The following is a 16330-nucleotide window of genomic DNA, read 5'->3' as shown; positions in this document are numbered from 1 at the left end:
CAGTCCTGGGCTAAATGGTTTCATAAAATGTGTTTCATTATTAAAATTATGTATCAAAGCAAATCTCATTTCATTTCATGCAGTTGTTGGAACCCACTTAACAAAATTACAGACATACTTAAGGATTAAAAAAAATTTAAACCCTTTTTTGAGCGATTTTATAGCCATATTAACAAACATCTAAACAGACAAAACTCATATAAAATATAATTTATAAAATGAATAACAGCATGGGTACATTTAGCATAAATATAAATTGAATAAAAAAAATGTAAAATAAATAAATAAATAAATAAATTCTGTTTTGCAGTTACTGATAAACTGAAAGTAAATTAACAATAACTAAAAAATATATGTTTTACCAGTTTAATTGGAAAAGTTATTTTTTATTTGATTTGAAGTTATGGGAATGGGTTTTTTATTTTTTATGGTAACTTGCTGAATTAACTGTAATGCTGCAAGGTTGTGTGACAATGATGCATACTGTTTCCCATCAAATTTTTAAATCATAAGCAATAAACAGTGTATAATAAATAGTGTGCAGCACTCTATAAATCCATTCTAAACAGCTTTTATATTTGGGGTTAGTGAGATTTAAATCATAAATTTTTAGTCAGAATGCATTAAACTTATGGTTATGATTGAATCATTATAATATTACAAAAGCCTTCTTTTTCAAATAAATGATGTTCTTATGGATCAAAGTAAACTGATATTTTTTTTAAATAAAAATATTAAAATCAGCATATTAAAATTATTTCTCAAGAAGGCTGGAATAATGGCTGTTGAAAATGGCTTTGCCAACAAAGGAATACATTATTACAATTTTTTAAACTAGCAATAATATTTCACAATATTGTTTTTACTGTATATTCGATCAAACAAATGCAGCCCTGGTGAACATAAGCGACTTCTTTTAAAAAAATGTACCAGCCCCCATCTTTTGAATGGTACTGTACATAATTTAAGGAGAGCCTGTCATATTACTACAAAAAGGGCTACTTAAAAAGCAGGTGTAAAAATAGCAGATATAAATATTTTAAAACTAGGGCTGCCAAAGACACACCTTTCCCTTTTGCTTCATCTCTCTCTCACACGCACACACACACACGCAGTGGCTTAGTGAAATATGTGAAGGGGGTGCTCGCATGCTGCTCAGTGAGAAAGAAGGGGTCTAAGGGGACCAGGAGAAATCGAATTGGATCGTGTGTATGCTCACACACGTCTACTTGTTAATGGTTGGGGGGAGCACATTGCTATTCAGGATGAATTGATAACCATGTGTGGCTTTCCTGCAGTGACTGGCTAACCCATTCCCTAATTTAAAAGATCAGCCGTGGCTGCTCTGGTCCCCTGGAAGTTCTCTCTAATTGCTCTATTGTCTGTAGGGGAGGGGGGGGGGGGGTACAGAGACCTCCTCATGATGTGTTTTTCTACATCACTCAGGTTCTTTTGTCTCGCTATAAACACTTGAGATGCATTCTTAGAATCACATTCGATTTTTAACCAAACTACAATAAAAGAAAGCATTTAGAAAAATGCTACAATTTTAAGATAAGAGGAGTGACCATGAAGGGACTGCAATTACAAAGAGCTATTTAAACAGTTTTTAGAGGAAGGTATTTCACTTAGTATTTTTCAATTCAATCCCACTAAGCCACTCTCTAGACACAGTTCAGACAACCAATGAAGCCCATCAGGTCCTTTTGACAGAGACTTTCTATAGAGATACATACATTTACATATACTGTACTTTCTATATACACATGTGCTATTGTTTATTTCCATCAAAAGGATGATGTGTAGAAACTGAGAGAATGATCACAAAATCCAAATGCATGAGCGACACTTCTTTTTGTAGGATCAAAAATAACCATTTATAAAGCGCTAATTTCATAATGAGCACAAATATAATTAAAAACTTGCTGTAGTCTGCTGTCATATAAACTTTTGTAACAGACTTTTAATTTATAAAGAATATTCTAGATTTAATACAATTCAAGCTCAATCAACAGCATCTGTGGATAATCTAATGTGTACAGTAAAAGCTTACAAAAAAAAATTACATTTAAAATCTGAAAATATCACACTGTGACCAAAGTATAACCATATTCAGAGTAGTCTGAAGCATGTAATAAACTCATCTGTGAAAAGTTATAGAAACAAATATATAAATATAATACAAATTATAATTGTATAAATATAGTTAAATACAAATGCATATATACACACAGTACGTTTTTATAGTGACAGCCATAAAGACTTTCATTCGAAGAGCTGTACTGTACATGTTTCTGTAATTTTAACAAACTCAAAATTGAGTTTAAATTATTTCTATATTCTGTTATTCAATTATCTCAATAAGAAATAGCATGCTGCCGACATCCCTTAAATTGCATCTAACCTGGAATATTAAGCTAAACGGAGCAGCAGCAAGTTTATAAATGGCTACTTAGGACCACCATAAGTGTCTCCAAAGCAGGCAGTGCACATAAAGCTCAAGGGCAAAAGCTGTTCATCTACTCGGTGAACAAGTCTGAATTCAAAATGCAGGATAAAATGCTTAGTTAACTTTAATACTCACCTATTGGAATGACTATACCCAGAACTGCAACGGTTATATTGCTACCAAGGAGAAAGTGGTCATTTCCACTGCCAGCTGAAACAAAGATGAAGAAACTTGTATTAACTTTATATTTAAATCACAAGATCATAACAGATTTAGTAAACAGCACTGTATTGTCCACAACTACTGAGAACAGATTTTTCTAAATAAACACAGACTGAGGTGGCAGCATGTAACAGGTGTGTTTTTACTGCCATTTTCATTTAAATGAACCTTCTCCAGTATGTATGGTGAAGTGTCCATTTAAGGCCATATATTGCTATTCATACAGCTCTTTGCTTTGTGCTGTTGCTTTCCTTTTTAAGGTTTCTGCTGAGCAGTTTTTTCCACCATATAAATCCCACCTCAATCTCACAATTAGCACGTGGCCCTCCATTAGCTACAGCATAATTAGTGTCTGATAATAGAGCCTGAGCTGGGAGATTAAGAGGACTAGATGGTACAGCATTAGCATACAGATACAGACAAGACAGCCTGAGGGCTTGTCTGTACGAAACAAAAGAAATGCAGTGCATGTAGTAACAACTACATCAGTATTATCGGTAAGGGGATCCTCTTTAAGCTACAGTGAGTGTGTTATTTATGTGATACCAGTGACGTGGGTTTCCATGGCAATACTTCATTTGCATCATCTGCTTCTGTTTCCATACGCTCTCAGAACAAAAAAGTATAAAAGCGGTCACTGGGGTGGTACTTTTTCAAAAGGTACACCTTTGCACCTAAAGAGTCCATATTGGTAACTTAAAGGTACATATTAGTAACAAAAGTGTACTTGTTAGTACCTAAAAGGCACAAAAGTGTTCTTTTTAAAAAGATACCACCTTTTTTTCTGAGAGTGTATAGTGTGTAGTTCCTGTTTTAAATGGGTTTTTACATTTTCTATTAAAAGAGCATTGAACGATTTATTACATCCAGAAAATCATTATGCACAGAGCCTTATGTCTGTAAAAACAAAACAAAAAGGAGTGTATCCAAACTCATTAATGTGGAAATGCTTTTAGTAAAAAACAATTGGCCTGTAACAGGTGATGCTGACAAACTCCATTATGAGCAATGAAAATTGCTAACACGCTTCAGAAATTCACGACCCATGGTTTTATGATCATTTTGCACAATATGTGATATATTTTACAAATCTACAGGTACATTCACAGCTGGTGTGCCTGGCATTGAAATAGCTACATACACCAACGTTCAAAAAGGTTGGTACAATTTCTTAATGTTTTATGTGTTAATGAAAGATGAGTCTTATGCTGACCAAGGCAGCATTTGTTTGAATAAAAATACAGTAAAAATATTAATATTATTTAATTTAAATAACTGTTTTCTATTTTAATTCAATAGCCATCACTCCAGTCTTCAGTGTCACATGATCCTTCAGAAATTATTCTAATATGTGACCATGGACTACAAAACCAGTAATTAGTAGAACATGTATATTTGCAGCAATAGTCAAAATACATTGCATGGGTCAGAATTATTGATTTTTCTTGTATGCCAAACATCTTAAATTTGAGATTAGTAATATGCATTGCTAAGGACTTAATTTGAAAACTTTAAAGGCGATTTTCTCAACATTTAGAATTTTTTTTTGCACCCTCAGATTCCTGATTTAATATAGCTGTATCTCAGCCAAATATTGTCCTATCATAACAAACCGTACATCAATGGAAAGCTTATTTATTTAGCTTTTAGATGTTAAATGAACCCTTATCTCAGTTTTTTGGTCCAGGGTCCCATATTTTGATTTGGTGCTCAAGAAACACTTCTTATTATCAATGTTGAAAACCGATAATAAGACTTCTTAATATTTCTTTTTCAAGTTTAAAAGAATATTAGCAATGTAAAGTCCTTAATGTCACTTTTGATCAATTGAATCGTTTCTTGCTGGAAAAATCATCTTCTTTAAAATAAATAAACTAAATGAATCTTAGTCATCCAACAGCAGTGTTTAAGAAAAGAGCCACATTTGTAGTTTTTGTCTTCATTAGCAAGCAGCCATAAAAGGCAGAAAGGGTGCTGGTGTAATTCATCACTATCCTCAGTGCAGCAATTTACAGGTTTCATCTAATGGAGACTTTCACCATGTCTACAGTGTAATATGCTGGCAATCATAAAATATTCAAGAACCCAAATTTACAGTTAGCATCAAGAATGAGCACTTCTGTGCTTTGATTATGGGCTGAGAGGTATAAAGGCTACTAAAATGTTGGTTGTTTTTCCATATTTTAAAGACTTTTAGAGGGATTTCATGGATGTATATCCTATTACTGAAGTCACTAATGCCTTTTTTCCTGCTGTGTCCAGGTGGCCATGTACCTGAGTGTCCCCAGTCAAAGCCCAGAAGCCTGAGAGTTGGAGGGGGGAGTTTAGAGTGAACAATGCTGAGGGCAATGTTCATCAGTCAGGGCTGGCTGCTCCTCTGTCTTCACTGGCTGCTTTAATTCAGCACAGATACACTCTGGGACCCCGGGTGACCACTGCAAGCCTCATCTATCACTCTCAAGTGGCCCAGTGATGCTCGGCAAGCAAATTCCACCACACATTAACTTTCACAGACTCTGAGGACTACTGTATGAGTACTGTAGGAGAGCAATTATATAAGCTACAGCTGAATATCAGTGGTGATGGAATTCAGTAAAACTACAAGCTCAATAAAAGCAAAACAACGCAATATCACATGATATTTCTCTTATACAACAGTCCTATGAATATTTACATAAAGCTCAATGACATCAAACGTTGGTAAGATTTTTTTATATTTTTGAAAAAGGTCTTCAATGCTCACCAAGGCTGCATTTATTTAACCATAAATACAGTAAAAACAGTAATATTGTGAGATTTTACCATTTCAAATGAGTGTTTTCCATTTAAATATATTTTAAAATTGTTATTTATTTTTGTGATGACAAAGCAGAATTTTCGGCAGCCATGAAGATTTTTCATAATTTTTTAATTAAGACTTTTATGCTCACCAAGGCTGCATTTATTAGATCAAAATACAGTAAAAACAGTAATATCGTGAGACTTTATTGCAACTTAAAATAAGTGTTTTCTATTTTTACTTTTTAAAATGTAATTTATTTTTGTGACGGCAAAGAATAATTTTTATTTCATGAATGATCCTTAATCATTCAGATTTAGTGCTCAAGAAACATTTATTATTATTATTAATGTTGAAAACAGTTCTGCATAATATTTTTCTAAAAACAGTGATGCATTTTATTTATTTATTTATTTTTGGATTTTGTGCTGAACAGAAAGTTCAAAATATATAAATTTTTAAAAATATAATTTTAATTGACTTAACTTTTGAATGTCTGTAATAAAAAAAACTACCCTTTGTATTCATGTTGGTTTTTTAATATGGCTTATATTTTACAAATACAAATACTGATTAATTGAAAGGATTAATTGAAAGTCTTAAAAATATTTTTTAAAGAGCTGTTTTTAAAGCATACTCCTCAGAGAAAAGTTGTATTGGAGTTATTGCATTAAACTGTATAGTGCATTGTAATACAAGTTTGAATAAAAAAGAAGCAGACAAAAAAAAAAAAAAAGACCATGATAACACAAAAACAGAAAGGGAAACATTTAACATTTATGCTTATCCAAATCGTCTTACAGTGCATTCAGGCTATACATAATTTTTTTTTGCAGAAACTCACCGCGATGAGAGAGATTGCCATTGGCCCCTTGTAAGCTGTTGCCGTGGATGGTTGTAGACGTCTGTCTATGATCTGCTGTTGTCTGGGTGGAGGTTGGCCGCTTCCCTGGTGCTGTAGTGCTGGACTGAGTGGTCACTGTGGTTGAAGTGGCTCTGGAGTGTGTGGTGGTGGAACTCTGCGAGCTGGAGTGAGTGGTTGTGGTGGGGCTGGTGGTGGTTGTACTTGATACTGTCGCTGTAGGTGTAGTTATAGAGATTGTTCTGATTGTTGTTGGTCTATCTGTGTTTATAGCTGGAGTAGTGGTTGTAGGAGTCACAATAGTAGAAGGTTCTGGTGTTGTAGTAGTGGTTGTACTTGCAGAAGTTGTTGTTTTGGGTTTGACTACAACAAACAAAACAGATATATCGAGTCAGCTGACTTCCTGTAATCTCTTGAGTTTGTCTAAAAAACATAAATTCCACTTCCAAACCTGAATCAGGTGAGGTTTGTTTCTTTAAAGAGCATAGTATGAGTAAACTTGACCTATGGCTCTGTAGTTTGTTACCTGTCACACAGCGGCGCATGTCCGGGCCCAGTTCCATGTTGTCGGGACAGGCACACGTGTACTTGGGCGAGTGGTCTGTGATCTGAGGAGCTCTGAGGCACAGGTACTCACAGCCGCCATTGGGCAGACTTCCCATGTTGCATGTGTCTGGAGCTATAGGGGAAGTCACGGTTTAATTCAGATGAATTAGACTCTGGATTGGTTGCACAGTAGTATATATGAGATCATACATTAAAATAATGATCTATTAAGATGCAGTCACAGTGACAGTGACCAAACACTGGAGCTCATTCATTTTCAGAGAAAGCTGTTTTTTATTCATTTTTAACATTTTTATTCACCTCAAAATTGTTTTCTATGCAGCTGCTCATGGGTATGAAGTGCATACAGTAAGATATATTAACCAGTTAAGAAAACACATTTGAATAAATTAACCAAAGCAAAATGTTGTTTATATTAAATGTTACAGAAGTCATTTATAAATTAATTGATGTGGTTTCGAGGATGAAAAATTATGTAAATTTAAACATACACTACCATTTATAAGTCTGGGTGCAAAAGTGACAGTAAAGACCTTTATAATATTAAAAAAAATTATATTTCTGGGGGAAAAAAGAAATTAATCATGATCTCCATAAAAAAATATTACTGTTTTCACCATTTATAATAATCAGAAATGTTTCTTGAGCACCAAATCAGTTTATTAGAATGATTTTTGAAGGATCGAGTAACAATGAAGACTAAATTAATTACTGCTTTGCCATCGCAGGAATAAATAACAAATATATTAAATGTAATTGCATAAATTGTTATACATTTTTTTTTTTTACAATATTACAGTTTTTATTACAATATTATAATCACGCTTGTCTATTGAACTGTGTATGGAATCCTAGAGTATATGTAAAAATGCATCAAAAAGCATCAATTATTTGGCTTGACGAATAGTTATATTTATACTTAAACATAATAGATTTAATACATATATGCATTATGAGCGGAAATGGATTGAGCTTGAACAACTAGAATCATTTTCTCATGTTATTGTCAGTTGAACAATATAGCAATGTCCCATAAAATCATGTTTTGCAGGGATGCATAACTGATTAATATTTCACTCAGAGGCACTTGAGATATAAAAAGCGGATGGATTCCATTCTCATCATTTCTCGTTCAGCACAAGTGTGTTTTCCCGCTTTCGTTTGCATTTACAGAGCAACATGTTTAATTCTTTGATTTAGATTTAAATAGCACTTCTCATTTATGAATGTGAGGAGGCTGTAAATTGGTTCTTCTGCTGGCATGCTGCACGTGGTCTGTTTGTGATAAAAGGATGAAAACAAGGAATCGAAATCTGCACACACATACGCACACTGCTTCTTTCATTTTCTCTGCCTGTCTCTAGAATAAAAATTCACCATAAATATGCTATTCACTAATAGGACTGCTATTACTGGGGAAAAACAGTTTAGCCTTTAAGAGATTTTCTAACATATATAAAAAAATCTGAGCCGAAACAAAAACAATGAGGTAAATCAGTAAAACGTTTCAGTTCAGTGAAATAATTCAGTTGAATAAATCAAAAGTACTGGACCAACATTACCTGGATGAGAGAACCTATATGAGCATCTATATGACATAGCGGCAGTGGCAACAACAATACTACAACAAGAATAAAAGGTACGCCTTCCTCCTTTGCATGAACATCAGGGCAGCATTGTGCAACTCTTCGCACACAGTGATGTAGCGATGTGAGGGTGTGTTAGAACGAGCCGTTTTAGGGGGTGTGGAAAAGTCTCAACTTTTATAAAGAATATCTCTTCGGATTTGAGACGTCAGTCTTTGAAACTTTACAGATCTTTATCATGCACGAAGAACTAGTAAAACTCCAATGAGAAAGGAAAAATTGAAATCGCACCATGTGACCCCTTTAAGTAAACCGCTACATTTACCTGCTTACTCTCTGACACTGGCCAGTCTATACACAAGTGATGTACAGTGGTCTCTATCTGTACTACACTTGTTTCTCACCTTGAGGCTGCCGGAGCTCGTGGAACACCACCACATCCAGTGGGTTGTTGAGATCTTGAGCCAGCATTGACACATTATTCCCTGTCAGCCGGTTTACACTGTAGATGGCTTCATCCTCCAAGTCGGTCCAGTAAACTCGGTCCTGTAGAAACATATAAAATGTGAATTCTACAAAAGCAGGAGCTATTGCACACCTGAGGTTCAGACATTACAATTGCCACTTGCAATGAAAACACAAACTGATAATTTGTAATTCTCCAAACTGGTATAGCTAATTGAATACAAGTAGCTTTGTATAAAAGTGTGGAAACAAGAATAAATGCAAATTTTTTACAAGTGTCTTAATAGTTTTATGCCCAGCTTATACTATTATTCAAAAGTTTGGGGTCTGTAACATTAACATTAATGTTTTTGAAAGTGCATGCTCACCAAGACTGCATTTATTTGCTAAAACACACAGTAAAACATTAACACTGTGAGATATTATATTCTTTTCAGTTCAATATATTTTAAAATGTAATGAAAATGAATTTTCAGCAACCATTACAGTCTGAAGATCCTACAGAAATCATTCTGATTTGGTGCTCAAGCAACATTTCTTATTATTATCAATGTTGAAAACAGTTGTGCTGCTTAACATTTTCTTTAGAAACTGATAATTTTTTTAGGAGTTTGAATAGGTTGAATAGAAAGCTGAAAAGAACAGCATTTATTTGAAACAGAATTTTCATTACTGCCACATTTAATCAAACTAAGGCAACCTTGCTAAAAGGATATATTACTTCTTTAGAAAAAAATCAGTATTGAGCCCAAACAATAGTATATATAAAGGATGAATAAGAAGTTAAATACATCTTTATGTATGTTTTATACTTAAATCACATCCTGTCTCATGTATGTCAATAAGTGACTACCATTCACATTATTCTTGGGTCTTTAATTGTCATTCACTGAAAAATAGAGAATGATAAATAGGAGAAAAAAAAAAGATACTTGAATAGGAAAAAAATCTCAACCAAGAAGGTATTATTCTGTAGGGCATGTTTTTTCTTCTCACTGCATGATGCAAGACAACAAAACGGGGGGGAAAAAAAACAGGAGGAAGATGACAATGAAGATAAAGGCTTCTGTCTTTTGGACCACAAAGGTTTTTCATCAGACTAATTAAAGCTTGCACCTCTATCTCTCCTTTGTATCTTCACCTCCACGAGCATGAAAGCACACGCGCCACTGTCTGAAAATACCACTTTCAACATTCTCCGTCTGACTCCCTCCTCTGATCAGGCCTTATCAGCCACTATAGAAATATTGCAAATGTGCATGGTGAGATGGTCTGTTACTATGACAACCTGAGATTCATCTTCTTTTCAAACGGATGCGGAAATGGATGAGGACGTTTGGGAGGGGGTGCTTTTGGGGTAACAAAAGAAAAGGACTTGGGGGAGGGCTCAAAAATAAAATAATATTGAGAAGACGGAGCATGCCTAAGTGGGCGGCTGGCTCTGAGTATCAGAGGATGTTTACAGAGCTGTGCTTTTTAGGAAAGGTCAGGCTGCTGGATCCCAGTGGAGCTCCGTCAGGTGCTCCTGCTGGTGGCTGTTGATCAGTGGGACTCCTTAACCTGCACTAGACAGCATTCAAGTTCTGCCGCATTGCAGCTCTCATCTAACGCACGGGCCACGAAGGCACCATTTCTCATATAGATAACTGCTTTAATCTATGACACAAAAAGCTGGCTTCTAACATCCAAGTCTGAAATGTGTACTCCTTGAGTGAGGGGAGCATCTTTATTAAAACCTTTCATCAAAGTCTTCGCTTCATTTGGGAAGGAGCAAGTGTCCCTGTGGAACTGGATTGGTCTTGACATTTTCAGTGCTTCCTACTAACCAATAAATTATGTGAAAGCTGGTGTGGAGATATTGGTCTGGTTTATGAGACAGGGCGATGTAAAGGTCACACATCGTCTGAAAAGGTGACAGGAAAATGGAGTAATTTTCTAATATGTAATTTGAGGTCCGCTGCGTTGGAAGCTAATATGTGGTGTACAGTGCTGTCTTCTTTAAGACACTAAAATAATTCCCAAGCTCTCTGCCATACCATGTTTATTTACAGTAAAGCAGTGGAATATTCTTTCAATTGAAAAGTTTTCTATTTTAATATACTTTAAAATGTCATTTATTTCTGTGATGGTACAGCTGAACTTTACTCAAGTCTTCAGTGGCACATGATTCTTCAGAAATCGTTCTAATATGCTGATTTGATGCTTAAGAACAATTTCTTCTTAAAAGCAATTTTGAATAAGGTTTAACATTTTTGTGAAATCCATGATACATGTTTTAAAGAATTCTTTATTGAAAAGTCACTTATATGTACAGTCACTTACATGAGCTGGTCTCTGCCCCTCTACCCCATAACTTGCACCATATGTCCTAAAGCATATTCTATATTTATTTATTTACATTGTTATTTGCACTTCTGGTTAGATGCTGATAACTGCATTTCATTGGCTCTGTACTTGTACACTGCACAGTGACTATAATCTTGAATCTAATCTATAAATAATACTATTTAATACAATTATTATACTAGTATTATTATCTCATTAACGCTTGGTTCTTCAGATAAGTGTATGTCCCTTGAAGATGTGGAGTATAAGGCACAAGCTGTACTGATGACTTTCATGGTGTTTCACTGAAAAATGAATGCCATATGGGTTTGGAATGACATAAAAGGTAAGATAATTATTAAAAAAAAGATATAGAAAAAAGGGAAATGGTAAAAAAAAATATTTAGTAGTTTTGATTTTCGTTACTTAATGTTTTTTGTTCACAGCTGTCAACTGCCATTAGGAAAAGTGTACTTGCAGAAAACTACATTTAATTTAATTTTGAGAAATTATCCAATTAAAAATAATGAACCAAAATAATGAGCTTACTGGAATTGACTCCTCCACCATATAATGCACAAAAGTTTCATACAGAAAGATTTGTATTCTTCTTTAAGCACATCTACAAAACATCCCTAAAGTTAGAGGGCAGTTTTTGGCTGCAGCTGTCCCCTACTGTTTTGCAACTTCTTCAGCAAAGTGGAGAACTTAAGGAATACTTTAGAACCAGCCTTAAGGATACTGCAGCAAAGTAGAGGTTAAATTCACATGTTCCCTGGACAAAAGTAAAAGAATGAAGAAAACACTGTTTCTAGGGTTTGGTCCCAGGGTTCCCTCTCACTGAGCTTGCTCTTCAACTGGCCTGAAGAAGGCCATTAGGTGATCTATTGTTTGGGCTGGGTGCTGTCTCAAGCTCAAAGCTGCCAAAGGCTTTTTAAAAAGGCTTTTTAATTTGGTTTGTGTCGTTGGCTAGTGTCAGATCCATACATCTCTTGGCAAGTGTTACTATCTCACAGTGAGACCCCTGTTCTCCAACTACACCCTGTGAGCAGAAACATGTTTATTTGTGCATTATGAAGCCAAATTGAGCGTAGGAAGTTCTTGCCAATGCAGATCCAACTGTGCCTGCATGAATGTGAATGGGTACCTCAGTAAATTATTTGATGAATTGGCTTACCTCAAAAAGAGTCAGGGCAAAGGGATGTCCAAGATGATCCATGGAGGACAGCAAAACTCTACGGTTGTCTCCATTTAGGTCCACGCTGGAGATCAGATGAAGCTTGGAATCCACCCAGTAGAGTCGTCTACTAGACAGATCTGGAAGAGGAAAGAACTTTTAATGGAAAATATAAGTAGCACTTTAATAATACAACAAATGCTTTTAATTTAACATGAGTGGTCAAAGGAAATGTAAAATAGTGGGAAGTACCTGACAGGATAATTTATATTTTATAGTGTATGATTTTTCATATTTCAAGTAAAAAAGTCAGTTGGAAATGAAATGGAAGGCACAATTGAAAAAAACAATCATTGACAAAAAAATGTAATAAAAATGTAACAACGCACTTCTAAATCTCACTGCTCTGCAAGGTTGCTTTTCCCATTATAAAAGTATTTTGCTTCTAAACAGACTTAGCAATTCTCAAATCCACCTTTTTTGTCAATATCTTTTTTTTTTTTTAATCCATCTATCATAACTGCTTTTTCAAATGGTTTTCATGTTAAGCAAGCCAGAGAAATGATGGTGATATTGACAGCGTTACTTGAGCAATTCCATTTAGTTTTTCCCAAACTGACGGTTGATTGATGAGAAACAATGAAGGTGAATGATTCAAAGCCCTGTTGGCCACAGGAGGCTGCTCTTCATTATTAACACTCTTTCTTCTCCTCCTGCCTCACTTTTTCTGTTTTTTTTTCTCCTCTAGTATTTTGGTGGATGTCTCTTGTAATGATGGCAAACGCAGATCTCGTGTGTCTTGCTTTTCGGTATGATATGCTTTGTTTTGCTGTCTGCTGTTTCTCTTTTATCTTTTGTTGTCTTTTTTGCTATTCTCCAGTGTGTTTTTCTCTATTTTGTCTGTATTTGAAGACGTGAATACTTTTGATTTGAAGGGAAAAACTGTACTGCAAAACGTTCAAATGGTGTTTTACCGAGCGCAATCCCATTGGGCCACTCTATCCTCTCCGAAACCAGAACTTGTCGATCCACTCCGTTCATTCCAGCTTTTTCGATCTTAGCCAGCGTTCCCCAATCTGACCAGTACATGAACCTGAGGGGACCAAAACAAACAAAATGTTAAGCATAGAGAGATCTAGTGGTTCTCAACCTTTTTGAATCCATCATTTTTCCAGTTTGCTATTTACTGGACAAGGATTAAAGGGGTAGTTCACCCAGAATTGAAAATTCTGTCATCATTTACTCATCCTCATGTCATTCAAAACCTGTATGAGCTGCTTTTTTATGTTTAACATAAAAGAAGATATTTTGAAGATAGCTGGTAATCAAATATTTGGTGGTTGCCATTGACTTTCATAGTATTTTTTTTTTCCTATTTTAGAAGTCAGTGGCAACCACCAAATGTTCAACATAAGAAAGCAACTCATACAGGTTTGAAACGACATGAGGTTGAGTAAATGATGACAACAAAATTTTTGGGGGGAACTATCCCTTTAAAAATAAGTGTTATTTTATTATATTTTACTCCATTTCTACCCTGTAAAATATTTCAAAGATTCGTCCACTTTAAGTCATCTTTGAAGCTGAAAATCTGTGGAATACTGCATTTAATGTACTGCATTCAAGTACTTTAATTATCCAAAATTCCTATTAAATGTAGGGGCGGGTGATATAAAATTTTGTGAATGACTTTTTTACAATTCTGCACAAATTTGCGGAGCTCTTGGGAGTTCCCTTTGTTTGGGCCTCAAAAGCTTCATGTTAACAAATAAAGCAGATGCAGTTAAGAGGAAAATTAGAAGGCTCCTATGGCCTTGAAACTTCAATGCTCATCACCTGTCAAAAATCAAGATGAATAAGTGAGAGTATGCTCATTAAAAAAATGTCAGTATATAGCTCTGGTTCAATAAGAGTGAAGTGGGCACTTTACCCACAGGCAACAATTAGCTGGTATGCCGACCAGCTTGAGACTCATTTGCATGTTTTTCATGCTCTTCTACTTCTGTAATATGGTGAAAAGACCCCTGAGGGGAAAGATTCATCATGATGAATGCCAGTAAAAGAAAATGATACATACAAAGTGAAGGAAACTTTGACAAGGCTTTCAAAAATCTTGGGGTGTTGACACATATCATGCAACGTACATCATATTTATGTTATTCATTATTATTTAATGCAATAGAGGGTTTAAAAAAAGACTGGATGGAGGAGGCTTAATACTTTCCCCAGGGTGTTGAGAACCATTTTTGGCTTGATTATAAATATTATCTCATTACCCTTGTCTTGGGTCAAGAGCGATGGCACGTGGTTCCCCGAGCTCTGTGTCGATCAACACCTTCCTTTTCTTGCCATCACCAGTCGCGACTGAGATCGTTTTGTCTCCAGAGTCAGTCCAGTAGATGTTCTTATGGACCCAGTCCACTGCTAAGCCCTCTGGGGAATGTAGCGCAGTGTCTATGAGCGTGATCTGCTGAGAAGCATCGCTGGCTTTGTTGATGTATGCACTGAAGAGGAACAAACACACTGTTTATCTACATCCAAAGCATTTAAGCAGATGTATCTATCTATTCATAAACAATCACTATATACTAGATGCATCCACCAGATTCATGGAGAATAAGCACAATATAAATAGCTGACACTCCCAGCTGCTGTTTACGTGCAAAGTAAGGCAACATCTGTATATTTCTCAGAGAACAATTATTGGACAAAATGGCTGTGACTTTTCCTGTCTCTTGAAAGATATAATGACATACAGTGAAGTAGATCTGATTGCTCTTTGAAGCCTGGTGAAATCTGATGCGACTGATCTTATGATCTAACTCTATACATGTGCAAACAATAACTTTGACAAGTAGCTAATGCCAAAAAATGTTGCCACAGACATTGTTGCAAATACAAACAAAAATCCAGTAACAATATTTTGTGTCTTTGGCTCATCTCTACCCCACGGTTTCATACTTCTTGAAATACTAACAAATTATGAACATAAAATATAGAAATAAAAGATAACATTTTATATGTAATCTTCGTAGATAGACTACTATTCAAAAGTTTGGGTCAGAATTTTTTGTTAAAGACATAAATACATGAAATTGATCAAAAAAGACAGTAAAGCATTTATAATGTTACAAATGTTATTTGCTTTTAACCGGTTGTTATCTAGGGATAACATACCTCAGAATGTCGCGACTGACCAATCAGAATCATGTATTCCACAGAGCCGTGTAATAAAACCTGGTAATTTTCCATTTGCAGTTACCTAGTGCCTTTAACAGATGCTGCTTCAACAGCCAACAACATGGGCCCATCTCTACTTTGAGACATTCATTTCAGAGAGGATCTTAAGTGAATCGCAAGGACACAGGCAATAGCAGTCATGGAACATTTCTCTTATGCTTTCATTGGCTTGAATAGGAGCTCTATTAATAGGAACAGGTCTCCTGGATCATTTCAAACACTGATGATTCACAAATGATACAAAATAAGGATAAAAAATAAAGAGCTCTCCACTTAAACAGAAGTGACTAAACATGATGAGGTTTGCAATATAATGTGACATCATCAGTACAGTGGCATTGGTTTTTATATTCATTATACTGATAATACAAAATAAACACATGACTACAGTCAGTTATAGACCGAGCCCATCAGCTACATGGCATGCATAAATTATAACATCATGACATCCCTGCATTTCAGCAAAAAATTCAGAAAAATGCTGAATGATGCGACACAATCACTGCCAATCACATGTTTCACTGAATTAATGTCTCTGTAGACAGGGCTATTTAAAGCAAAGCAACTAAATTAATATAATAATAATAATATATAATAGTAGTATTGATAAAATCTCCGGTTGCTTATCAATTGCTAAATCATGTCGAGTTACAACACT

The 16330-nt window shown here is 35.1% G+C and overlaps 1 protein-coding gene across 4 annotated transcripts in view; it reads right to left on the bottom strand.

Moving 5' to 3' along the window:
• The window catches only part of LOC113100892 (low-density lipoprotein receptor-related protein 8-like), a 146553-nt gene that overhangs the window by 6875 nt on the left and 123348 nt on the right, over positions 1 to 16330 (bottom strand). For all 4 annotated transcript variants that reach the window (XM_026265403.1, XM_026265405.1, XM_026265404.1 and 1 more), the window contains exons 11-17: positions 14709 to 14936; positions 13407 to 13525; positions 12433 to 12572; positions 8870 to 9011; positions 6839 to 6991; positions 6295 to 6675; positions 2585 to 2659 (exon numbers count right to left, since the gene is read on the bottom strand). In XM_026265403.1, the coding sequence (XP_026121188.1) occupies positions 2585 to 2659; positions 6295 to 6675; positions 6839 to 6991; positions 8870 to 9011; positions 12433 to 12572; positions 13407 to 13525; positions 14709 to 14936 (1238 nt within the window). The remainder of the gene's footprint in view (positions 1 to 2584; positions 2660 to 6294; positions 6676 to 6838; positions 6992 to 8869; positions 9012 to 12432; positions 12573 to 13406; positions 13526 to 14708; positions 14937 to 16330) is intronic.

This window comes from Carassius auratus, chromosome 6 (genome assembly GCF_003368295.1).
Source record: "Carassius auratus strain Wakin chromosome 6, ASM336829v1, whole genome shotgun sequence".
Classification (NCBI taxonomy): Eukaryota; Metazoa; Chordata; class Actinopteri; order Cypriniformes; family Cyprinidae; genus Carassius; species Carassius auratus.
This window is presented reverse-complemented; position numbering and strand designations above follow the sequence as displayed.